The 25,666-nt window shown below is 37.2% G+C and overlaps 3 protein-coding genes across 6 annotated transcripts; all 3 read right to left on the reverse strand.

Moving 5' to 3' along the window:
* Positions 1-1,520: 1,520 nt before the first annotated feature.
* LOC112198609 (disease resistance protein RPV1-like) lies at positions 1,521-10,490 on the reverse strand. 4 transcript variants are annotated; one of them, XM_040518584.1, is made up of 12 exons: positions 9,666-10,490; positions 8,464-9,568; positions 7,980-8,267; positions 5,947-7,855; positions 5,128-5,239; positions 4,762-4,812; positions 4,409-4,687; positions 4,081-4,130; positions 3,849-4,005; positions 3,403-3,719; positions 2,275-2,404; positions 1,531-2,147 (listed from the first exon to the last, which is right to left on the reverse strand). In XM_040518584.1, exons 1-4 carry the CDS (start codon positions 10,187-10,189, stop codon positions 6,476-6,478), a joined length of 3,297 nt encoding a protein of 1,098 aa, XP_040374518.1. In that variant the 5' UTR covers positions 10,190-10,490; the 3' UTR covers positions 1,531-2,147; positions 2,275-2,404; positions 3,403-3,719; positions 3,849-4,005; positions 4,081-4,130; positions 4,409-4,687; positions 4,762-4,812; positions 5,128-5,239; positions 5,947-6,475. The 4 variants fall into 4 exon arrangements, with proteins under 4 accessions (XP_040374519.1, XP_040374518.1, XP_040374517.1 ...); XM_040518585.1 differs by having other exon boundaries at positions 1,521-2,147; positions 4,081-4,191; positions 4,409-4,812; XM_040518583.1 differs by having other exon boundaries at positions 1,532-2,147; positions 4,409-4,812; positions 6,031-7,855.
* Positions 10,491-10,683: 193 nt separating this feature from the next.
* On the reverse strand, positions 10,684-13,804 carry LOC112200358 (homocysteine S-methyltransferase 3). Its single transcript, XM_024341385.2, has 7 exons — positions 13,506-13,804; positions 12,579-12,635; positions 12,247-12,473; positions 11,948-12,077; positions 11,461-11,664; positions 11,293-11,364; positions 10,684-11,015 (listed from the first exon to the last, which is right to left on the reverse strand). The coding sequence occupies exons 1-7, from the start codon at positions 13,680-13,682 to the stop codon at positions 10,851-10,853; spliced, it is 1,032 nt and encodes a 343-aa protein (XP_024197153.1). The 5' UTR covers positions 13,683-13,804; the 3' UTR covers positions 10,684-10,850.
* A 5,424-nt stretch (positions 13,805-19,228) lies between these two features.
* Positions 19,229-25,284, reverse strand: LOC112197895 (serine/threonine-protein kinase STY13). The gene is made up of 7 exons (XM_024338843.2): positions 24,448-25,284; positions 23,863-24,260; positions 23,287-23,408; positions 22,770-22,978; positions 22,509-22,683; positions 20,597-20,731; positions 19,229-19,954 (listed from the first exon to the last, which is right to left on the reverse strand). Exons 2-7 carry the CDS (start codon positions 24,194-24,196, stop codon positions 19,748-19,750), a joined length of 1,182 nt encoding a protein of 393 aa, XP_024194611.1. The 5' UTR covers positions 24,197-24,260; positions 24,448-25,284; the 3' UTR covers positions 19,229-19,747.
* Between the last annotated feature and the right edge of the window lie 382 nt (positions 25,285-25,666).

A 25,666-nucleotide genomic window follows, 5' to 3' on the forward strand; every position in this document is an offset into this window, starting at 1 on the left:
TCTACATATCGGTTGACCAATCCGATCAGATTCGAAAATATGGTGAAATTGGCTAAATTTTTTACCACACTCATAATTTATTGTAATAAACTCATCCAACGGTCGGTTTTTCCATTTTCTTTGAATTGATAGGGGTTTCTCTTTGGAGTGTATGATATATAAATATAGGTTTATAAGAGTAACTACGTTTGACCTAGTTGATCGAATTCGAAACGAGAACCAAATTGGCTGGATTTTCTACAACCACCATAAAACATTACAATCTCTCCATCGAGCGGTTGGTTTCTCCGAATTCATTTTCTACTTCATGGTTGCTTTAGAATGAACCTAAACAATTTAAATGCAATGTATAAGTCATACAACTATAGGAATAAAATTGGTGTTTGTAATTAAAATTAATTTTTTTTTATCTTATGTCCACGCACATCCATTGATGGAATATATACAAACGTGATGTGAAAAAATAAGCACGTTTCGCAGTTGTCACGGCATCGGTCAACCAATTAAACATATAAGTGACTACGGTTGACCAATCCGATCGGATTCGAAAATATGGTGAAATTGGCTAAATTTTTTACCACACTCATAATTTATTGTAATAAACTCATCCAACGGTCGGTTTCTCATTTTCTTTGAATTGCTATATGGAGCTCTTTGGAGTGTATGATGTATAAATATAGATTTATAAAAAATTAGTGTCTTTAAAAATTTATTTATCAATAAATTAGTATCTATATATAAATATAGAATTTTTTTGGTACAATATAGTTATATAGATATGTTATCTTTGGTTGTATTTGATGATCATTATCCATTGAATTTCCAAATTAGCTTGATTAAAAAAAAAAATACTTGTGTCTTTAAATATTTATTTATAAATAAAGCCCGCAAAGCCCGCAAGGCCAAGCCAGGCCCGGCCCGAAAAAGCCCGCAAGGCCCGCTTTATATGGACGGGCTTGGATCCTTTGATTTTTAATAAAGCCCGGCCCGGCCCGGCCCGCAATTATTTAAAAATATAGCAAGGCCCGGCCCAAGCTTGCTATGAATGGGCCGGGCCCGGCCTGACCCGGCCCGTTGACGACCCCTAAGCACATTACTACCTTGTTCCTTAGCTCTATACAGATATCAGAGAAAATCTCAGTTGAGGTTCTACAGTTTCAATGGTTGAGATATAAATTGAGGTTAAACTATGCAACAAATTAAACATCTTCTTCTACATTCACCATGTCTTTGTTATAAATTACAATTCAGAATGTCAGTCCATTGTTGAAAGATGAACCGTTTTGAATGCCATCGACTCTGTAATTCCTACTAGTGAAATTTAGCTTGACAGATATAAAGGCAACCCTAATTGGCTTCATTGCAATAGTTAAAGGAATATACTGCAGCAACACATCTGTTGCTTAAAAACATTATGAAACATATGAGGCAAAAAGAGACTGATGTATAAATCTGAATCACAATGTAGTAGTAGATGACCAGTTTCGATTTAAGGCCATCTGATCAAGGAATTGGCTTGGGAAAAAAAACACCATGGCCATGATATCCAGATTTTCTTAGCAAATTGAGCGAAGTGATACCACAAAGAGATGATGTTAGACTCAGTTTAATGTGCAAATAGATGATCATTTCTAGAACTCAATTTAAATTTAAATGAGCTAAGTTTTAAAGATTTACTATTTATATGACTAGTAGAATGCTAATCTAGCTAATTCAGAAACTTGTTTAGTACACACTACAGAATGGGAGAGGTATGCACTTGGATAAGTCCAAAGCATACTGTTGAAAGGCTTGTGTTTGGACACAATAAATTTGTTCACCATGAGGTGATATACTTGTCCCAGTAAAGCTCAAAATAGGCACTGTAACAGCAAATTTTGCGATGTAATCCATACGTGTAGATGCTGGCTCACCACCAAAGTCTAAGTGCACGACATATATAGCATTCTTCTTAGCATTTGCAAGTAAAATAAGGCCAGCTTGTGACAATGCTATGACTTGATTAAAGAATGCATCCTCAACTCAAGGTTGAGCAGAGCTCTTTAACTCTAAGGCCTGGGTAGATTTCCATGACTCAGCATCACTGGGAAGCAGCCAGCCTTCTTCACTCGCCGAGGACCAAATCTTCATGCCCGATTAAGTGGGCCCTGTAGAATGGATTCGTGCAATTACACTTCAATACACTAGGAAATGCGTACGTAGCCATCATCATTAGGCAACAGAATCATAGACAAAACCTTATGATACAATGTAAACAAATCAATGATCACTCACCACTGTTATAAGCATGATGTGATCTAGGCCTGTTGGGAGCCGTCACAAATGTAGACGAATAAACAGGAAAGCCATCATAGCATCTCAGTACTAAAAGTGGTTGTGACTTGCGATCTTCCCAGATCTTTATCTGTATCAGGATATGACCAAATGTATGAGTCACAAAACTTATATCAATCAAGAATATTGGGAAAAATGTTAATGCATATGTGTCTTATGTGTCTTTCTGTATAAATAAAATATATGTGCCATAACATGCTCATGTATTAGATGTTGGAACCCATGGCCAAGCAAAATTAAAATTACATAAAACAGGCACCCTAGTTGTCCCATAAATGATGTATTACCATCGAAGAAGTTAAAATGCAGTATGGTGCAAGAATTGATTTTACAAACCCAAATTTTGTAGAAACACAACACATTTACCCAAAAAGTGTCAATTGGCAGAACTTGGCCACAAGAAATTAGGAAGAAAAGTTTCACATGTATAGGAAAATCTTACTCAAACCTATACTGAATCCATACAACTCACAAACCAAACAATCAATTAGGAATCATAAACAAGTTGATTACCTACATAACCTTGTTAAGAAACAATATTTGTATTGTTCATTAAGAAGACGGCCTCTTGAATGAATTTGAAATTGCATGAACTACTATTCCATTCCTAATAGCATTATACTATCATACTATGTGAAAAGGTCAGGAAAACTGCCAATCTCCTTACAATGTGGTACAGCTTACACTCTTACGATCTCTTTCAGCACTATTTCTACACTTTTTCCTTTTACTTTAGCAAAATAAAGTTCATCTGCCATATCCAGTTCTTGTGTTGTACCATATAAAAGGGCTTTGAAGGACAAGAACACTATGTTATCCTAATTCATACAAAATTCCCTGAAGCATAGAGTTGAAGCAGGAATAGCCAACAGATTTTTTTTTTTGTAACCAAAACATTATTTTAATTCACCAAAAGAAGAGGGAAAAAAAAATCTATAAAGATGTAGCAGGGCAAGCTGGAGCCAAAGTGTTCCCACCAACCCTGATGAAAATGCACTTTAAGTTCCACTACTTATTCCACTAAAAGGAAATATGTAATAAGGTCAGCAAAATGGTGACTATACTTACAGTTCCATCCATAGAAGCAGAAACCAGCCGAGTGGTCATCCATTGGCACATTGATAAATCTGTAACCTCTCCATCATGTTTACCAACAAATTGGACCCCATCAATAAGTTTTTCAACAGGACACTTAATAGGATCCCTAGCAGAAGGAACTTCACCCTTTGCAACTTTACTATCATGTTTACCAACAAATTGGACCCCATCAATAAGTTTTTCAACAGGACACTTAATAGGATCCCCAGCAGAAGGGACTTCACCCTTTGCAACTTTAGTAGTAACAATTTGTAGAAACGCTTCCCAACCCGAACAACCAAAACCTCCTGCGAGTATCCAAGCAAAAGATAGATCAATCAACCACTTCAAGATCAACGTACAAACAATGATCATGGACATCAAAAGCATTAAGCTATAACTCTTTGATTGAAAATAGTATTAACAGAATCATTTACATGTTTATGACAGTGCCGCCAAACTCGTGGATGAACATCTTCCCCTTCACCAACTATTTGAATGGCCATAACAATCTTTCCTGTGATTTGTGGCGTACCTTCTTCATCTGGACCTTCAGAAATTTTGCACACAAAAAGCCGTCCTTCTACACTCACACTGCAGAAAATGATGTCAGATAATGCAAAAACAAACCAGAGGAAGAAAAGTATTGAGCATGGAAAAAAGAGCTACCTAGCCAAAAGGTGAACATCCTCGGCAAAGAAAGCCATGTCTGTGACCCTCTGACAGAACAAGATATCGCTTAGGCCAACAAGATATAATAATCATCGGCAAGTAATCCAACTTCACAAAAACCACTCTATTAGGAGCATACACGAGATAAATTAAAAGCCTACAAAGTTTTGCAGCCATCAGTAAAGTGCATTATAACTTTTTATTAAGAAACTAATCAAAGCATCAGCACCTACATAGCTATGATTGAGTCAAATTACATTAGTGATCATCACACGGCATCTTGCTAGTCCAAACAGAGTGCATATACATAGAATATTCCATTTACCTGTGTATGAGCTTGAAACAACGAACTCAATGCAGTGTGTATATTCAAAACCCGAATATTCCCCTGCTTCAATCCATAGCATATATATGTGACTTATTCACCACAATTTAGTGGCCCAACACAAGCTGAAGATCCGAAACATACTTAATTATAGGGGTAACTTCTAGCCGCGGCTGAAAATCCCGGGGCAACCAAACACCCACATCGTAAACCACACTATCCCCAATCAAATGCCTGCCTTTCGATAGCTTACTGCTCGGCATTCGTATCAGCATACCACTGTCACAGTATCAATTCCACCCTTAGAAACAATAAAAACCAATTCCATTTTCCTCAAGAAGGTCAGCACACACCTGCTGCATCACCTTGAAGCAAGATTCTTAGCCAAAGCCAGGCTACAACTTCTGATAACAAAAAATTGTTGAATATGAGTTTGGCAAATTATAGGCAATACTTGTTTATGAAATTCCAAGTTGTAATCTACAGAGGAAAATTTAATGTACTTGTGGCATGCACATATACTAGGAAGATTTTTCTTAAAGTGATGCATTTCATATTCCATGTGCTTAATCCATGGACCATGAGGACAATGCAACATCATGCCTTTTGAACATGAGATGTTTCGATAAAATTGTAGACAATAACATATGGGCGCTTGAGGCCAGAATTACTAGGACAAGAGCATAGGCAAGATACAACTAGAGGAGAATAGCATATACCTTTGCCTCTACCTCATTTGTGATTATCTCAAATTCAGGAGATCAGCAATCACCATGTAGCCAACTTGGCCAGAGTCTGTAACCTTTCCAAGTGCAAAATCTATAGTCCCCACTGCAAACGCAATAAACAAACAAACTGCATGATATCAATCACCTAGCAACAGAGTAACAAAATGAAAGTAAAGAAAAGGAACCAGAAGTTGGCTTGAAAGAATCTCCATGATCATATGCTTCTGCATTTTATCATATCATGTGCTAGCATCACTGCATTCTTAAAGATTCACAGAGTTTCGTTCATTGTTTCTTAAATGTCTGAGTTCTAGCTAGGAGATTGTAAGTTTATTCACATAATTAAAGTCTGATACAGGGAGTAATTCATATCAAGGGTTTGGAGCATGCATATTCCAGAAAAGAAAGGGAAAAAAAAAATAGAGAGAGATAGATGGAGAGCCATTTTGTTCTCTTCTGAATTATTTAATCACATAGTTTAAGGATGAATTTAATTTTATTTCTCTCTTTCCTTGTATTAGCTATTTCAGAGTATTAAAATCAATGTCAGTGCTTCGTGTGCTGCAACCACTAGTTACTGCCTAAAAAGAGTGCATGGAATATACATATTTCTGACTACCAATGCATACATCACTTTGAATGTACCATTTAGTGCTTATAGTGAGTAACTTGACTGGGCCATTTGTTAAATTCTGGAATAACAGTTGCAAGTCAAAATAGGCCATAGTTAATTGTACATGATGCACAAGGTTACAAAGTTTGAAATTCTAATGCACAAGGTAAAAGAAAAAGATGAATATATGAACTTACAGATTGATGAGTAAATAGCAGATGAAGACAACCCAAATATAAGAAATGTTGAAATCTTTCTAAATAGGAGGTGGGATTTCAAACCTCTGTGTCTCAAATAAATGATATTATTGTCTAAACTCTGAAGTGGATGCTTCAGAGTTCAAAGAGAACCACTGGTCTTGATCACCTTTAACTACGCCATGATGTTTTGTTGGTTCTGAAGACAGAGAAAGCCTTAACAACTCAGTTGGTTCCTCTGCTTGGTGTTGAAGCTGCGGACTAATTGAGTGATGGGAGCTGCGGGGAAATGGGATTTGGGAAATAGCCATTTCATGAGCAGAATGGACCATTGATGATTGCCCCCCGGCAGCAGTGCGTTGTCTTTTCAGAGTTTCAGAAGACAAAGAAAGCCATGACGATGGAGTTGGCTCTTCAATTGTTGGCGACGCCGCCTCTATCACAGCTCCACGATTTGTCAATGTCGAGAATCTCTCCTCCAGAATGGGGGAAGCTCCGGAATTGGCTCCAGGAGAAATCGATGCTCCTGCTACTCTTGTTGATGGTGATAATCGTCATTCGCAGACGAAAGCCACGAATGCCAGTAACGCCAGCCACTGTCAGGGATCATGGGGATTGGGGAGCTGCGGAGAAATGGGATTTGGGAAATAGCCATTTCATGAGAAGAATGGACCATTGATGCTTGCCCCTCGGCGGCAGTGAGTTGTCGTTTCGGAGGATTCACCGGTGTTGGGGATGGTTCTTCCGTAGTGCGGTGTTGTTTCGGAGTTTCGGAAGACAAAGAAAGCCATGAGGACGGAGTTGGCTCTATCACAGCTCCACGATTTGTCAATGACGAGAATCTATGCTCCAGTGATTCACAACCTCTTATGCGTAGTAAACGGTTTGGTGGAAGCTCCGGAATTCCTCGGAGTCTCTTGCAATCTCGCAAGTCAAGGTCACGCAACTTGACAAATTTGGTCAAGCAAGCAGGAAGACTAACAAAATTGTTTCTTGACAGATTAAGCCACTGTAATGTTTCCCAGCAATCAAGAGTCATCAGGAAATCACAATCTGATAATGAACTGCATCCTGCGATACTGAACACACCTAGCTTGGGAAGTGATAGTGAGCAACCATCGACATTCAAAATTTTGGTATTTGTTGGAAATCTGACAAGTTTTGAGCATTCACCAAGATCAAGAAACCATAAATTTTGCAACCCATAAATGCTGCACGGTAGAGTTCTGAGATTTTTGCAATCAGCAAGATCCAAATATTCAAGTCCAATGAGATTTTCAATTGACTCATCCAATTCTCTTATGTCACTGCCTTTAAGAGTGAGTAGTCTCAAGGAATCCATTTTTACTGGAATTTTTAGAAATGTAGCCAGTTTTGAGCATCCTCTCACATAAAGAGTCTTTAGATTGTGCAACCCACAAATGCTGCATGGTAGAGTTGTGAGATTTTTGCAATCAGTAAAATGCAACTCTTCAAGCCCAATGAGATTTTCAATTGACTCATCCAATTCTCTTATGTCACTGCCTTCAAGAGAGAGTCGTCTCAAGGAATCCATCTTTACTGGAATTTTTGGAAATGTAGCCAATTTTGAGCATCCACTCGCATGAAGAGTCTCAAGGTTATGAAGGAATCGAATTGAATCAGGAACCTCAACTAAATTGGTACACCCAAATAGATCCAACTTTTTCAAGTTAGGGATTCTACTCAAGTCTGGGAGTTCCTTTAGGGATGTACAACTATCTAAATTCAACCCTTTCAAGTTAGGGATTCCACTCAAGTCTGGGAGTTCTGTTAAGGATCTACAGCCACTTAAATTCAACTCTTCCAAGTTTGGGATTCCACTTAAGGCTGGGAGTTCTGTTAGGGATTCACAGCCCTCTAAATTCATACATGTTAGCCTTGAAAAATTCTGTATGGCAAAAGAAAAAGGAAAAGATCAACCAAGTGAATGCAGTAATTTACAACACAGTTATCTATTACTTATTTTTAATTAAAGAAGTCTTGAAATAAAATGAATTATTAGATTATAGTACCTTCTGTCCCTCCCATAGTCGTGTGATTCCGCGACTCCAAGAAATATCGAGATTTACAAGTTTCTTTGCATGAAAATTGGACGGAAAACATTGCAACGGACAATGTGGCCAATCAAGCCACCTTAACTGGTTGGAGAGATAATCAATATCTCCATAAAAGGATTCATATTTCATCATCCTCTTCATAGAAATATATCTAAGATTCTTCATCTTTGAGAAGGTTTTAGCATTCAAAGATATCGTAGATAATCCCCACGGGACCTGAATGCCTACAACTTTCTTTGTTCCCTACAGTAAAAGAGAGCAAGTTTATTAACCAAGCAACATTCATAGTTGTAATTTCTATTTAGACCAAACAAAGAAACAAAACAACATAGCAATTTCGATTGGAAGCACAGCTATCTTCAAGATTTAAATAAGAAATTATCTTCAATATAAAATGATTTCCATATTGATAAACACAAAACATCATTAATATACTTACTGTATTATTTGTTAGAACGTCGTCGACATCTTCTTCACTCCACACTCTGTTGCGTTTCCCGGGTTCATTAGGTGACTCTTTATACACTATGTCTTTACCCATTTCTTCTATCAAGTCATGCATCCAAATCCAACCACCCATCAAAGCCTCATTGGCAATCCTTATTAAGGCCTTTTCTTGGAGTTGTGCAATACCATTCACTGATTTGAGGTCGTAGCAAGCTTCTAGTATTGGTTTCACATCGTGTACAAGCTTCCCTTTAAAGAAACAAGCGATATCAAGAAAATATCCTTGTAAATCTACTCCCAGAGCATCATAACTTATTTTGAGAATGTTTCTTATCTCGCTGTATGGATCTTCTCCTTTACAACTATCTAATGTAGCTTTCCACTCCTCTCTGCTTCTACCAAATAGATGAGAGCCTAAAACTATCAACGTTAAGGGAAGGCCTTGGGCATAGTGTACCGCACATCGTGCAAGTTCCAGATGATCGCTTGGAGGTCCATTTTCTCTGAATGCATTCAGGCTAAACAACTTCAAAGCTTGATCATCATCTAACATTTTGACCTCGTATATTTCATCAACTTGATGAGCAGTTAGACAATTTTTATCTCTTGTTGTTATGAGAATTCTACTGCCAGGCCCAAAACAATCACGGAAAGGAACTAATTTCTGTAATTGGCTAGAATCACTCACGTCATCAAGGATTAAGAGAACTTTTTTATGTCGCATCCATGTCTTTATAAAATTGACTCCTTGATCAACACTACTCACCTTCAAAGTTGAGTCTAAAAAATTCGACAAAAGCGTCTCTTGAAGTTGGGCTAGGCCATTTGATCTAACATCTGCCAAGAAACAGCTACTTTGAAACTTATGGCAAATTGAATTAAACACATATTTGGCAATTGTGGTCTTTCCTATTCCACCAGGCCCCCATATGCCTACCATGTGAACAATATTTTCCTCGGCATGTAAAAGTCTGATGACATCTTGTCTACAAGACGCTAATCCAATTGGATGTTCAGCAACATCCAAGTAACATGAAGGGTTTATCACTTGGGCGGACAACTCCTCAACAATGTCTTCGATGAATTTGGTCTCGTACCTATTAATTTAAAAGCATATATACGAAATCAAATACTTCAATAATATATCTAATAGGCTAGCTAATTAACTACCTAGAGGAGGGGTTAAAGACATACTCGCCATCCTTCAAAGGCCATCCAGACAAATCTGCTGCTTCCTTAAGAGCTGTCTTCCATTTGTCCATGCTATCCTCGTATCTGCAACCAAGCGTAGCAAATGCGTCACCGAAGGCGCCTCTTTGGTGTCGTACATCTGAGGGAGCCACTTTGTAGAAAACCGGTCTGACGTCTTGTCTTTTTGATTTTCTGCATTCCAGTATCTTGACCAGTTCATTCAAACACCACGTTGAGGAAGCATAGTTTTGAGAGAAGACGACGATTGAAACTCTGGACTCCTCAATTGCTTTGAGGAGCTCTTGTGATACGTCTTCTCCTCTTCTAAGCTTATCAGCATCTCTGAACGTCTCAATTCCCTTCCGACACAAAGCGTTGTACAAATGATCTGTAAAATTAAAGCACGTATCCTCGCCTCGAAAACTCAGGAAGACCTCGTATGTGTAATGATTTTGGTGATCAGTAGAAGAAAGAGGGAGAGAAGAAGATGAAGAACTGGCTGCTGCTTCATTGATCAGAAAAGCCATATTTTGCTTGCTCTGCCCGATCTGTTGAATGTTGCCTGCCTACTGATCTGCCTGCCTAGAGTGCTTCTGTATTGTAGATACGAGATCTCAACTCTCAAGTAGATAGTTTCTCGGTGGCTGCTGCAATGTGAACGGTGAATGTGAGGTTGAAAATGATTAAATCAAAACCTCTATGAACCTTGTTCTTTCTTTGCAGTTTCTCTTTTACTGCACACTCACGAGGCGCACTTGCCATTTGCCAAGGAGTTTCTCCTTCCAATTTTTCTTTTTAGACTTCGACAAAAATTTCGTGGAAGACTCTTTGTTTCTTTTTCTTTTTTCAGAGGCGATGACTTTGACGACTTGAAAATCATTAGTTCGATGCTTGATGGACAAGGAAATTATCTAGTTTACTGTGTGCACTTTGTTTGGGTTCCATGTATTTTCTATGGAGGAGATCGCATTTAATCACAAGGACACACTACGGAATGCTAGTAAAATGTAACTTCGAAAGGTAGCAAAAACACTGTTATTTGATGTGAAACGACCTCACCAGTCATCATACAGCAGCAGCACCATGGTGACAGTAATTTGCTACTTCCTTGGAGTTACAAAACAAGGAAATGACGAGTTATTCTTAGCATCAGATTACAAATATTTACATCTCATTTTCTGAACTACACTAAGCATAGTTAACCGCAGAAGACTTGTTGGAAAGAGCCTTAGATATTGCCCTTATGGTATTTGGAGTTGTTCTGCAGCAGCCTCCAAACAGGGAAGCCCCTGCCTCACGCCACTTCTCTATGACTATTTCTGCAAACTCTTCATCAACCCGCCCACTGGATGGCTGCAATGGAAAGCACATGCAGTCAAGGCTTTTTCACAAACATGCTAATTCAACATTTTCATCATCCATGGAACAGTATTATATATATACAATTCAAGGAAGATTAGTTTCGTATTTTTACCAACAAATGGTAGAAGATTCACCATTTGGTAATATAACATTATATATATCCAACAAAAAGAACATTACTTTGTGAATTATAATGATCTAAATCCAGATGCTATGGCTGAAAGAGTAGGGCAACAAGCACTGTGTATTCATATAGGAGGACACTTACAATCCATTGCTTGCTCTGACCATCATAGGTCTCACCACTGTTGGGGTATATCACTATTGGTTTGCTTGTTACCTGCAAATTTGATAGGCAAGGGAATATCAATTATATGAAAATGTTGAGGGGCTAGGTTACGTATGCTAATTTATTCCAATTAACCAAAGATCGAACCTTCCGAATAGATGAAATCAACCCCTGGATAAATCTAGGTGGTGTGCAGTTGATTCCAACAGCAACAACTTGCTTGCATGCATTAGCAATAGAGGAACACTCAAAGATGGAATCACCACTCACCACATTGATTCCATCTTTAGAAGCAAAAGTAAACCATGCTGGAATATCTATTGCTTCTTCCTCAAGAAGTTCAGCATATGCCTGCAGCATCACATTTAAGCAAGGTATTTAGCCAGAGCCAGATCGAGTGGAAATTGTTGGCACAATTAATCTAAATAAGATGACTGAAACACCCTCATCTTAGAATCTCTGACACTATTTTGTATAGTCCTAACACTTTCTGATGCACATGGCATGTGAATCATATCTGTCATACATGCTAAGAAGATTCTGCCTAAGGCAATGAACTTCATTCCATTTGCTTAAGCCATGTCCATTATAGTGCATAAAGGCCTTATACATTAAGGCGAATAAAGCATATTACCTTGGCCTCTAGCTTATTCGGTGTCGTCTCAAATGCAATTAGATCAGCACCAGAGTTGGCCAGAATCTGAACCCTTTCCCTGTGGAAATCTTTCAACGTTTCTAGAGTCACTGCATCGCCGTAGTTGCCACTACAAAGGAAATAACCCACAAAGAATCAGAACCCGAGTATCAATGATGCTCGTATAAAGTTATAAACAATGTACAAGAAATTAATATGCAGAGATGTCACCATTTTCTTGTTCCATTTCCAAATCATATACAATAAACATACACATGTCATATGTTGAGTTAACTCACCTATACTCGGAACCGTCAGCCAAATAGGCTCCATAGCTTCCTACAGATGCTGCAACTAGAACTGGATGTCTTGATGGCTTTCCTGTGTCCACAAACTCCCAAGAACCTTTGGTACATTTGTCATAGTAAATTTCTCGTGCCTCGATTGCAATTTCTACACTTTTCCTGAGCAGGGCTTTGGCTTCTTCTTTAGAGAAACCTTTGGCCTCAAAACCCTGAATAGTGGCCTATATCAGACAAAACAACAAGGTTAAAAGTTTAACATCCTTAAGTTTTTATCACCAAATCATAAACAAAAAACGGCGTAATGAACCATGAACAAAATTAATTACCTGATAAGATGCGGTTATTATGATGTTTGCTCCAGCATCAAGGTAGTCCAAATGTACCTATATCAAAATCAAAAATAAATAAAATTCGTCTCATTCAGGCTCTGCTATTGGGCCCAACTATTTCTTCAGCAGGTTTGGACACTCAGAAGGCCCATTTTCCGCTGCACAACCCTACTATTTTATATTCATTGTTGCATGAAAAAGACAGGTGTCAATGAACATCCCTAGAGTGTTCATGAGGAACGAGACCGATTTGGGACTTGTATACCTTGCCACGTTACTGTCAGAAGCTTACCTAGGAAGACTCATTTCTCATCTTGAGAAATTCTTGCGTAGGGGCACCGCGCCACATGGTGGTGGAGGCCCTCCAATCAGAAGAAAGAAATTTTTCTCTCTTTTCCAAAAATACCCCTAATTTTTAATGTGAAATACTCAAAATACTCCTTCTTAGGCACTGATTGAGCCGTCATAATGCCACATGGTGAGGTTTCTCTCTCCCATCTTTGATTATTTAAAAATACGTGTTAAGGCCGAAGGATAAAGTTAAATAGTCACGTACATAACTTAATTTAATTTTTCCCAAAAAAAAATGAACAAATAAACAGTATATAGAACTTAACTTACCCAAAAAGGGTAACTGTTGCTATAGTTGGGCTAATTAGTTCAGCATATTTGTCCATATTACACCCCAAGAAAATGCTATGAATCCACCCCATAAATCGCCTTGTATTCATTCATACATATTCAAAGTTAAAGCTTTCTTCTTCTTTTTTATTTTTGATCATTTTTCTCATTCTCTTCAAGATCTTCATCTTTCTGGGTTCATATAGGCAGCAAAAGAATAGGAATAATCTGTTTGGATATATAGAGAACTCTAAATCTTAGAGATTAGATCGAGTAACGAAATCGCTGAAGTTACGTACGTACCCTACGGACGAGGTGAGGAGAACTGACGAGGCATTTGGCGCTCCAGAGAGGGTCGTTGAGATCAGCTCCATGTCGTTCCAGCTCCGTCGCAAACCCGCCGTCCAGAACGGCACAGCCACCGCACTTTTCCAGAAAATCGCTCATGAACGACGACGTTTTCTCGCTTCCCAAATCCATTGTTTTTCCAGAACGTAGCTTTGGTCAGATGGAGAGTGTAGGAGTAAAACAAAGTATAGGGAACACAAACTTTGGCTGCTCTGAAACTGTTCGGTTTTGAAGGTGAGGTATGAAATGCGTCCCTCAGAGCATTTTATAGAGGGAAGAGGGTTGAGTCAAGTTACTCATATGCCCCTCACGTGTAAGAATTTCTGTGTCCGGCTGAGTATTCCAGCAATAAAGGAAGCCAGGATCATGGAGACGTACGTGGCTTGGAAGATTATTGTGAATTTTATACGTGTTTTTATTTTTTTTTTCCTTTTATTTTTTTTTGGTTCAGCAACATTTTCATTTTGGTTGGATCTACTAGTACTAGTTCTTAGTTCTTTCCTTTTTCCAACTTTCAAGTTCAAAGGGAGCTGGGATTGAGCCTCAATCCACTCAACTACTTCTCTTGACCACGGGAGATAATAGATTGGAAGCTAAATGTTGCTCCATACCTGCACTCTAGGTTATGTTTAGTTAGTTAAAATGTGAGTCCAAGTGGAAAGATATATTAATTATATCCGGCATTATCTTTTTAAAGTAATAATTAGTTGATTAATTAAATTTGATTGCGATTAAGATGCTAAACGTTCTAAAGAAATACACTAACAAAATCCAAACGTACAATTTGAGATTTCCCACAATTATATTGATATTAGCTAATAGGTTGTAGCAAGATTAAGCACTCTGGCGTATGGGGTACAGAAGAACAGCCCATATATAAAAGAGAAGGAAAGAAAATAAATAAGAACAATTCTTAGGTTCACCTCTAGGGTGAATGATGAACTCATTCACCCTCTCTTGCGATTAATGTATAATAACTTTATAATTTTCTAATCCAATCATTCATGTTGTATAACGTAATATAAAGATTACCACTGTAAAAAAATCAATCAAATTGAAGACCTTTTAGTTATTCATTTCTATGAATACATGGATGGCTCATCATAGTAGTAGTAAATGTTATTAGAACCATCCATTTGTTTGATTCAATTAGATAATTAAATGATTTTCAATTCGATTGATTTTTTTACTGAGATGATCTTTAAAAGATAATTTAAGATATAGACCGTTGGATTATAAATTTATTAAGTAAAAATATGTTAATCGACTCGACAACGGAGTGAATATAATCATTCACCCTGGCATGAAACTAAGAATTGTTCAATAAATAAAAGACGGATGCCGACGCATTTGTTTGGGACAAGGAGTTATCGACATTTGTTTGTTCTTATCATCATTCATGATGACAGACTCAACTCAGACGCATGCATTTCGTCATTTCGTGTACAAATGTCCTAGTCAAGATGAACCATTATCGCTCACGTTCCTATCTCAAGTTTTCTACGAACACTAACTTGGCTGTCCAATGAGTTCTTTACAAGTTAGTGTTTTCCTTTGGAGGCTATAAACATTTCTTTAACCATATACTTAACTGGCAAAGTTATCTTAAATAAGATTTTCAATTATAAGTATCTATGCTAGCAAGTGTGCTTGTCATATACGTATACTCATCTTTTACTCAACTATCTTCTCACGCATAAATGAAATTAATTAACTCCCAAAATAAGGTATATTGAATATGAAGAATATACATGCTCATTTTGTTTATTAATGTGTTTTCGTTGTTAACGAACTGGTGATCGAGTTATGAAAGACTTTATAACATGCTGTGAAATTAAAAAAGATATTTTTTCTATTCTTAATTATGAGGACTTATCATGACTCTCATATTATCTCGTGAAAATTAACATCATGATGAATTGTGATTTGAATTTATATCATCATTATAATATATGTTGCATTGTGTATTTGGTGTTTATAGAATTCATCCTTATCTCAATAACTTAACTAGAATGATAAAACTGTCATCTCAAAGTACATATTAGTTGAACAAACATATATAATCACAAATTGCAATGTTGTTATATATACTCCACCAAACTCATAAAGGCAGGGCCGCAGGGGATCTCCTTGTCAAATGACACATACATATTAAGACGACTAGACGAGCACTTTCGATCTCAATTATCAATCCTTTAGGGAAACAATATATTGTTGTTGATCTCCCATTTTTCAATTCATGAGAAGATCGAAGTTGTCCAATGTTACGCCAGGGTTATTCGATCACCCACTATATTCAAACCTGTATTCTAATATATATTTGTCGATATATGGAACAGACAAATTGAGAAGACTAGCTAGCGAGTATCCCAAAATCCACTAATAAGCTGTTTCAATTAGAATAAATTTTCCAGCAAGGGCATCAATCACAAATTCTCAATTCATTAAAGATGATCCAAGAACTCTACTTTCCCAATATGTACATGGTCAGTTTGACGTCCACATTCTTCATGGTCAATCGATTTGTACCATCTCATTGAACCCAACTGAAGATACCGTCTGGGTTCATCTGTGCTTTGTTTAGAAAAATCAAAATATGATTTGTTTTTCTTATTTTGGTGAGGCTGATCTGGATAAGGTGAACGGATGAAGGTTGATATGTACATGGAGAATGGCGATTAATGATTAAATGGTGCAAGTGCGAACACCACTACTTCCAAAAGGACAAGAATATCACTATATTAGTTTATTAGGTAAATAATAAGAGAAGAAAAATCAGAGTCCTGTACAAGACTCCTTTTCATCGAGTTTTAGTGGCATATATGCCAAACTGAAAGTGATTGCGTACTATGCTTAAGACGATTTCTTTTCCAAATAGAAGTGTTAATTACGTCGAATTCGATTGTCAAATAACTTCCATATTCTGTTAGAATGGAAATTAAGATTAAAGTGACTCATATTTAAATAATGAAACGATATTGCATCATTTTGTGAATAAAATTTGACATCGAGTCTAGTTCAATAAAATTAAGAATAAAGTTAGGAAAATCGAACAATGAACTAAACTATGTGGATGTACTTTTTTAGCTTAAGGACGTTTGTTTGCCAACTAATGGTGCTCCCGTGTCGTCTTGGATTTCAACCAAATTTAACCTGAGCTTCTATTCAGATAATGAGATGATATAACGTCATTTTACAATTCAAAATTGAGTTAAAGTTGAATATGTAGTCCCACCAAAACTAAGAATAAATTCAGTTGGGCAAATGCAATGTACTATTTTTGCGGGAATATTATTATTAGGAATTGGTTCACTATATCTTCTTCTTTTTTATTTTGGGGGGAGGGAGGGGGGGTGTCAGCATTAGTAAGTTAGCGACACACACACACACACTCATGCAGGGTATCTCAGCCCAAGGCCAGACTAATCCCATGCATCGCTATGGGGAAAATTCCACCACAGCTGGCCACCACTTGAAAGGGGCTCATGGAGTTTCGAAAGCTAGACCTGAGGGTTCCAGACTAGGCCCTTCTACCGCCTCACTATCCGTAGTGGTAGTTCCACTTCTATCTTGAATTATATGGAAAGCAAATCAAATTCAAAGTAAGCCTCTATTCAAATAATGAGACAATATAACGTCATTTTACAAACTAACATATGGTTAAAGTTTTTTTTATTTTTTTATTTTTTATCAAAATACTGTTATATTTCATTAAGCAGGAAAATCAGTTACAAGTGGTCGGTGACATGTGACTTGTAGATAAGTTATAATTCTAACATTGTAAAGGTCAGGGATTCGATTCTCACTTATATATATATATATATATATATATATATATATGTAAGAGTTGGGTTGACTAAGAGATTTTTTAAAGAAAAAAAATTAATAATAATAATTATAAAAAAAAAAAAAAAAATCAGTTACAAGTGGGTCGTTATCAATCCAATCTATAAGCCAGGCCTACTGTTTTTACAACCCAACATGTTGCAATTGCAATGCATACCGCGCAATTGTGTGCGCTGCACCACTGCTTTCATGTGGTTTGCAACTTGTGTGATCTAACACAATATCAGCTCTTTGATTTCGTCCACAATATGACCAAAAGCAGCCCAACAAATATTACCAGAACCAATCAGCTTTGCTGCTTCCAAAGAATCTGTTTCAATTACCACAGGTAGTAACGCAGTTTCTCTAGCAAACTTTAGTCCTGCCTTGATGGCATACTGTTCTGTGGCCAACGGAGAGACTGCACTAACAAAGTTCTCTGATAAAGCTCCCATCAAAAGACCTGCTTCATTCCTTATTTCCACTCCCAATTTAATTTGGTTAAAGCTGGGCAAATGCAATGCACTATTTTTTCGGGAGAGTAATTTGGTAAGGGTCTTTCTAAATAGACCCAGCAAAAATCTAAATACACCCAGCATTCACTTTATATCCATACTTTTCCAAGTCTACCCCTATATTTCAACGCACCCAGCATCCCAGCACACATCATTCTCTAACTCTGCATTAGATTTTGCCGTCAACCTTATCGTACCACAGTCCCGTATGAAGGAAAATTAGGGACTTTTCAAAAGACGTTCTTCTCTGCTTTGTCCTCAAGCCTGTACTTCAATAGCATCTGGAATAGGCTTGTGGCAAGGTTTTTGTCAATGGTCTTGGTGAACTGATTCAAAGCTGGAGGAAACTTCAACCTCTGCTTGAGGATCATTTTCTTCCTCTGAATCTGAAGAGCCTTGGAATTTAATGAATCTGGTCAAATCTCTCTTGGGAGGTAACTCCCTTCCGATCCCAAATTGCTTCAGCCAGTTCGCGAACAGTGGGTTCGCGATTGTTATGCTATTGTTTGAATCCTAGGCTCCATATGTATCTTCTTGCTTATCCTTTCTTCTGAACTAGTTGCAAATATTATCCAGTTAGGTTTCATTTGGAGTTTGCCCACTAACTAAAATGTATGTTTGGAACTATTAAATGAACTGAAAACATGAATCACAGACCTACGAGGTATGATTGCATCATTTGCATGCATAAGACAAGAAAGTTGATTGGTTCCAGTACAGCCTTGCTACCTAATATGGGTTTGCTCTCATACCCCTCAGATCCTCAAATCCCTCAGATTTCTTATTTCAATATCAATCTATATTTATCGGTAATGTTGAAGATTGCAAATGGTGTAGGAGTGGAAGCAGAGAGCTACATCAATGTTGGGTGTGTTTAGAAGAGTCTTTTTAACATAAGGGTATAATTGGAAAGTCTAGGATAATTTTATAAATGCCGGGTTTATTTAGATATTTGCTTGATACATTTAGAAAAACCCATTTGGTAATTGGTTCCACTTCCATCTAGAATTATATGGAACTGTGAAGTGGTATATCTAATGTCCTCATTCATCACGAAGTTGGTCCGACTAGAATTCCACTTACATCATATGGCAAACAAATGACTGTGTATGATATTCGTGCTGTGAGATCTTACAACAAATTTCTTTTTGACATGTTGAGGCTATAGGTTATGTGGCATCTGAGTTTTCCGAAGACACTGGGAATCCACTCCAACTAACCCTACTTGACCTGCATATTGACCACATTTATCTCTCCAATTATTGTTGCTCATATCTTGGCACCCAAAAACTTATCCCCTTTTAAAAATTAAAGAAACATAAACTTTGAAAGTATGAATGAAAGGGTAAAAGACTCGATCTTTGATTAGTTTAACCTTCATCCATCATCAACATTAAACAAGGGCAAATATATAGGAAATTAGGAATAGAACAATAAAGTGGAACCACACTAAACAACTTAAGCAAGGATCTTATGGCTGATTATCATGACTCATGCCGTCATGTATGCGACTTTGAACATCACCTCTTTTCTCCGATGCATGAACAGCTTAGTCTATCAACCATCAGCAATACCTTCGACCATTTCATATACTCGACTCACAATTAAAACACTGATAAAACACAAGCTGCATATACAGTTCGGATGTAAATTAATAGAACCTTTCTTTGCTCATTCACTCCAAGAACAAAGGGGGATTGTCAAACTAGGAGGCAAATCTGAAGCTCAAAAGGATGTCTAAGATAAAAAAAATTATCATCCTTCTCTTTTGCTTTTGTTTTGATCATCTTTTTGGCATAAAAAACACCCAATCAATTTCTTTTGGTGCAGGCAGGGGTACAAATAAGGATAACAACATCAAGGACCGCGAGCAGGGGCAAAACAGAAACAGCCCGGATTTTTGTCTTCAGGTATCATTCCACCTCCTTTGCTTGTATCAATTGCTTCCAACATTCTCACCACCTCATCCATTTCAGGTCGTTTATTTGCATTTCCATCCCAGCACTTCCGCATGACACTAGCCAAAGAACTAGGACAACATCTCGGAATTTCTGGTCGTAAGTTCTGTAAACATAAAAAAGCAGTGTGTTATCAAACACCCTTGAATATTCATTCATCTAACTATTCAACAGGATATACAAATTTTAATCTCGGCAGACAACCTCAATAGCTCATTCACTAAGATTGCAACTAAACCTTTATCTTGCAAAAGTACTAAATCATGAGTAAAAACTCACCACATTGCTGATCGAATTTAATTTATACAAAATAATCAAGATGTAGCTTTATGAAATTTGAATGATTAGGTTAAAATAAACTATTTGAGATCCAATTTTCACCGTACAGATACAAAATATATTTGAGAAGAATAGTGTACATGCTTTCAAAATGGTTTACTGAAGCTTTATAAAATAGTGAAGGCAAGGCCTGAGCTTTTAAATAGTAAACAGCATAGTGTGCAGAACACAATCATAACCAAAATGGTAAAAGAACTGGACTAAACTGAAATTATCATGTGATGGCACTCAGCTAAATGCTACGTGAAGTATACCATTGCAAGTCTAAACCCACTAATACAATGAAAAGTCATCAAGGCCTCCCTTACTCAACATTCCCAATTTGAACACCAAACTAGAACTGTCAGTAAGTCTGCTAAACAAATGTAAATAGATTTTAAAATTGACTAAATGCATTGAGTAAACTAACCTGTCGAACAACAGCAGATGATACATCAGCAAAGCTAAGGTCAGGGTAAGGCATATCGCAGCAGTACATTTCCCATAAGCATATGCCAAAACTGTAGACATCGCACCTTCTATTATATGGCTTACCATCCAGAACCTACAAAAGTATAGTGTCAGCATAATGACTAGCTACAGAAAACCCATGCTATCAGATCAACTACCATATACAAAAGTGTCTTATGTGTGCGGGGCATACAACTAAAATATAGAACGGAGAGAGTAATAGAGGTCTTGTTGTTCATCGGCCTTCATTTCAAGCCCAATAACCAAAAATTGATCACTGTTCTGCAGCTATTTATAACAAGCTAGTGACCCAAACATCTTCCCAACAAAATATCAGTAATCCCAGATCAAAACAACCTCAGCCCCTTGGAGAAACAAATTTTTTTTTGTCATGAACAGGGAACTAAACCCCAAAAAAAAGGGAACTACACTAACAAGCATTGACCTGTTTAGCCCCGCGCTAAATTTAAGGCTTGTTCTAATGTTCTTCTAAACTTCTAATGCTGTGTATTAACAGCCTATATTATACAGAATTTTCAAATAGGCCACTTTGTCAAACTCTCACATTTAAATGCATGCGACATTCATACCAGAAAGCCTAAGCGTCAGTGATTTTTCTGAAATGACCACAACACCCATTTATCCCTGTTGTGAACATGACAAGTTTCTTTAAGAATAACAAAAGTCGCACCAAGAAATCTCTCATATGGATTATCAGACAATCCTCTACTCCAAACAACCGGCACCAGACTAAGTCTTATGCACTATAACAGTGCATCATCTCCCACCTTCCTTCATGCTCAAAGTATCAGCTTCCTGACAAGGACTAAGACTCCTCATATATGTGTCCCGACTCACCACTAAGAGAAACAGCAAGAACATGATCCATGATTATAACCAAGCAAAAACAGTTCTTCGCTTAAACCCTCTTGCCTGCACCTCTTTCTCTTTCATCTAAAGCTCATTTCATACTGATCAACCACGCTAATTCTCAAGGATACAGAAAAGTCCAATGATTAGTTCTTGTATGCTCTTAGCTGTTAATCGTGTGTGCTAGTATGGTAAATAAAACTATAAGAGGTTCTTGGTATTGATCCCTAGACTTAGTTCTTAGGTCTCAATGCCTAGGATTGCAGGACTACCAAGTGGTGGTCAAGACCCTAACTCCGGCAGATTTTCCAATGCTCAAAACAATGTCTCATTTGGGTCCAAGTTTTTGTCATCTCCACTTGGGAATTTAATGCCAATTTGAGTGTGCCTGGAAGGTGGCGGTGAGTAGTTTGTGCAAATAAGGCCCCGTTTTGCTGACAACCAACAACATCAGGATGGCATTGTCATATTCATTTCATCATGTTAATTGTCAGCTATAACTGTCACTTTAGCTGTTCTGGCAGCAACTTCAGCCTTCTGAATATTTGAATCATGTTGTCTTCAAAGATGAGCAAGCCAATGTAAATGATGGAGTGGTTTGAACACGGATGTTGAGAACTTCGTAAAAGCTTTCCCTAATACTATTTCTGTTGAGGTAGAAGGAAACTTTCATTTTGGTCACTTTAGAAAATCTGCTGCGGTGGTGTACCTAGTAGTTTAGGCTTTCTTACATGAAGGGTAAATGCTTTGCTCATTTTACATGTGAAGAGGTCATGCGCCCTTTCCATCTATTTTAAAGTGCAAATCATATATAAAGGCTCACTTCAGACTAACAAATAAATTGACTGTAAAAGAATTGTATAATTCAATGTGTCTATTGATGAAATTGGAAGTTTAAGGAGGTTAATCTTATTTCCACCACCATTAGAGTTTCTTCCTTCTGTGAAAAAAAATATTTTAATGGCTATAGAAAAGCATATAAAAGGTTTTAATATGAATACCTCTGGAGCCATGTATCCTAAGGTGCCGGTTTCACCAGTCATGTCCCTTGGATTTTGAGCTTCAACGCGAGCAACACCAAAATCAGCTATTTTTAAGTTTCTATCGATATCCAGCAACATATTTTCTGTTTTGACATCACGGTGCACAATTTTCTTGGAATGCAGATAGCTAAGACTGCAAGTAAAAGGTAAAGAACCCAATCAGCAAGACTTTCCAAAAGAGACTTGTAACCATGAAAGGTATATAACAACCTAACTCACCCTCTTGAGAGGTCCAAAGCAAGTTGGATCACAACCTTCAAGGCAAGTTTCTTTTTTCTGTTTTTTATCAAATATTGTTTTAGTGTCCCACCAGCAAGAAACTCCACAACAACACAACATGCTCTAGCAGGATGAGAATTTGGATCATCGCTTGAAGAGTTTTTTGAAGGAATCTTAAGATTAGAAGTTCCCATTGAAGCTCCAATGAACTGTGATGAGACAAAAAAGAAGTGGGGGAATCAATTCAACTGAAAAGATTATACTAAAAAAAAAGTGTCGCTTTAAAGAACTGAGCTACTATTATTAGTTTAGCAATGAGTCAGCAAAGTATGTATTAAGTTCATAAATCATAAATTATATATCACCAATTACAAAATGGAAATAACAATGCCTCCAAGGCCGTCAATTTTTACAATAATATTCATATTGGCATACACAGATTAGACAAGGTCAAAGAAAGTGAGTTTGTACCATAGGCTAAGCAGACTACAATAAATCAAAGAAAATGGTTTCATACCCTTGTAACATTAGGATGGTCAAGCTTGTGCCAAACAGCAACTTCTTTTTGAAATGATGCCCGCAGAGCAGCAGTTTCAGCAGCTGTGGCATAACCATCCTCCCCCCAGTCCAACAGCTTCACTATAATATCAGACATGAGATTGAAGTGAGTATTTAATATCAATAGAAACAGAGTGTCAAAGCACTGCATAGTGATCTAATAAGGCATCAGTTTTTATGTTAAGGGTACTCCAAACTGAACCACGTATGTTTAACAAATATTCAATAACCATACTCCAATCCTAATGCATGCAAACCTATCATGAAAGCTGATCCAAATTCCATTGCATTCCTAACAGCAGAATACAAAAGCAGCATATCTCATAAAGAAAATAATTTATGGAGTTATAGAATTATAAGCTAAGATCTCATACTATACTTGTTACACAATTATGGCATCCTTCTCTTCCACACAAATTATGCTCTCTCGCTCCATTCTTAAGAAATACTAATGCAGCAAACATAAAATTCTACAGAGATCTTGTATGCAGCGAAACAAAATCAAAATTACAATGGAGAAAGGATTTATGAATACCTGCAACATCTTGTTCATCATAAATACCCCTGTATACAGTACCATAGGTCCCTTGAGCTACAACATATCTTATATCCAATTTAGCTAAATCAATCTCCCACTCTTCTTTAGGCCTTTTGTCCTCAATTTTGGACCAAACCCTGCTCAAATGCTTCTCAAGCTGTATATCTAAGTTTTTCAAATCAATTTTATCTGCTCTGAAAATCATTTCTTTGTTACTAACACTTCCAGTACCCTTGATTTTTGAATTTTCACCGCCTTCGAGGTGATCCATCTTCTTTTCTACATTGACCTCCTCAATATTGTCACTTGTCATTGGATCCATTTCCGACATTGAATGCAGAACAACCCAAATAGAAAATTCCAATTACCAGACAGTAAACGAAACGAAACAGAATCTAAACACACACAAAATCTGTCAAAATGTTATCCTAGAACAACATGATCCTTCAGACTTCTAATTTCTGTCATGAACACGATCATCCTTGCCAAAATTTGTTATAAAACTATCATAATCTACGGAAAAAAAAACCTTAAAACAGAGAATATTGAACACAGCCTTCTTTGGTTAACAATATAACTCACCAACGAAGCATATTCCTTGAATGGAAAGGAAAAAAACCGAATGAATCTGATCTAATCGAAACCTAATCAGGTAATCACAACAACCCCAATTGTCTCTACTGCTGACCTCAAACCAGAAACCAAGTTGTGTTACCAGAACAGCTTTCCCTTCTTTTATATTCTGAAAGTACTACAAACAAAACAAACGTCCAAATCTCAAGCACCCCATCACCAACCACTTTTTCCTTTTTTCTATTCTAAAAAGGAAGAACAGAATGGATCAGAGTAAACTCAAAGAAAACGACCCGATTCCACAATGGTATAGGACCAACGACCGATGACCCAGAATTGAAAAAACAATAAGAATTCCAATACAATAAAGTTGAAGACCACAGACCCTTCAGGTACAATCCAACCCACGGATAAGTACGGCGTGCAAAATCCCCCACAAACAACAAAAAAGAGAATATATGGAGACGAAAATGCTGACTTTGAATTAGCCTAAAAGAACAAGAATTCGAATTAAGAATACGTAAAAGCTTTTTTAGACTTTGAAGATACTTTCAAATACGAATGCAGAGGAATGGAGAAAGTGATGAAGAAAGGAGGAGATTTGAAAACAGAGGCATGAAGGGTGAAGATTTTCAGGGGTGGTGGGGCTTTACGGGTTTGAGGAGGAGGATGAGATTTGAGGCAAAAGACGAAAAGCCCAGGAGGGAGAAGAGGAATGGAGGAGAGATATAGAGAGGAAGAGCGAAATGGAAGGAGAGGCGAGAGAGAAGCGCGGGGTTGCCGAGTGTACGGCTGGCTTTCGAGAGCGAGCGACTGTTTCAAAAATTTTAAGGAAAACTCGAAACTAAAAACAACAGAGATACGGAATTGGTGGCAAACAAGACTAAAAACTAAAAACTCTGTTTCTATAACAGAAAAAAAAAAACACATATTGCTCAAAAATAAATATAAAACAGAGAAAAAAACACATAAAATTGTTAGAATGGGGGATAATACCACATGGACACGTCCAACCACCGCAAATAATTTTATTTATTATCTAAATTATCCATTTTATTCTATACCAAAATAATAAAATTATCAAATTATCCTCCCATATATTGTGCGAGTAATTTAATGAACCGTATAATGAATGATGTGACACGATGAAAGAGCTTTTTGTTTCACAAATATCGGGGCATGACATAAATAAAACTCAATTAAGTGGAATCCATTTAGGATAAGAGTG

This window comes from Rosa chinensis, chromosome 4 (genome assembly GCF_002994745.2).
Source record: "Rosa chinensis cultivar Old Blush chromosome 4, RchiOBHm-V2, whole genome shotgun sequence".
In the NCBI taxonomy this organism is placed as follows: Eukaryota; Viridiplantae; Streptophyta; class Magnoliopsida; order Rosales; family Rosaceae; genus Rosa; species Rosa chinensis.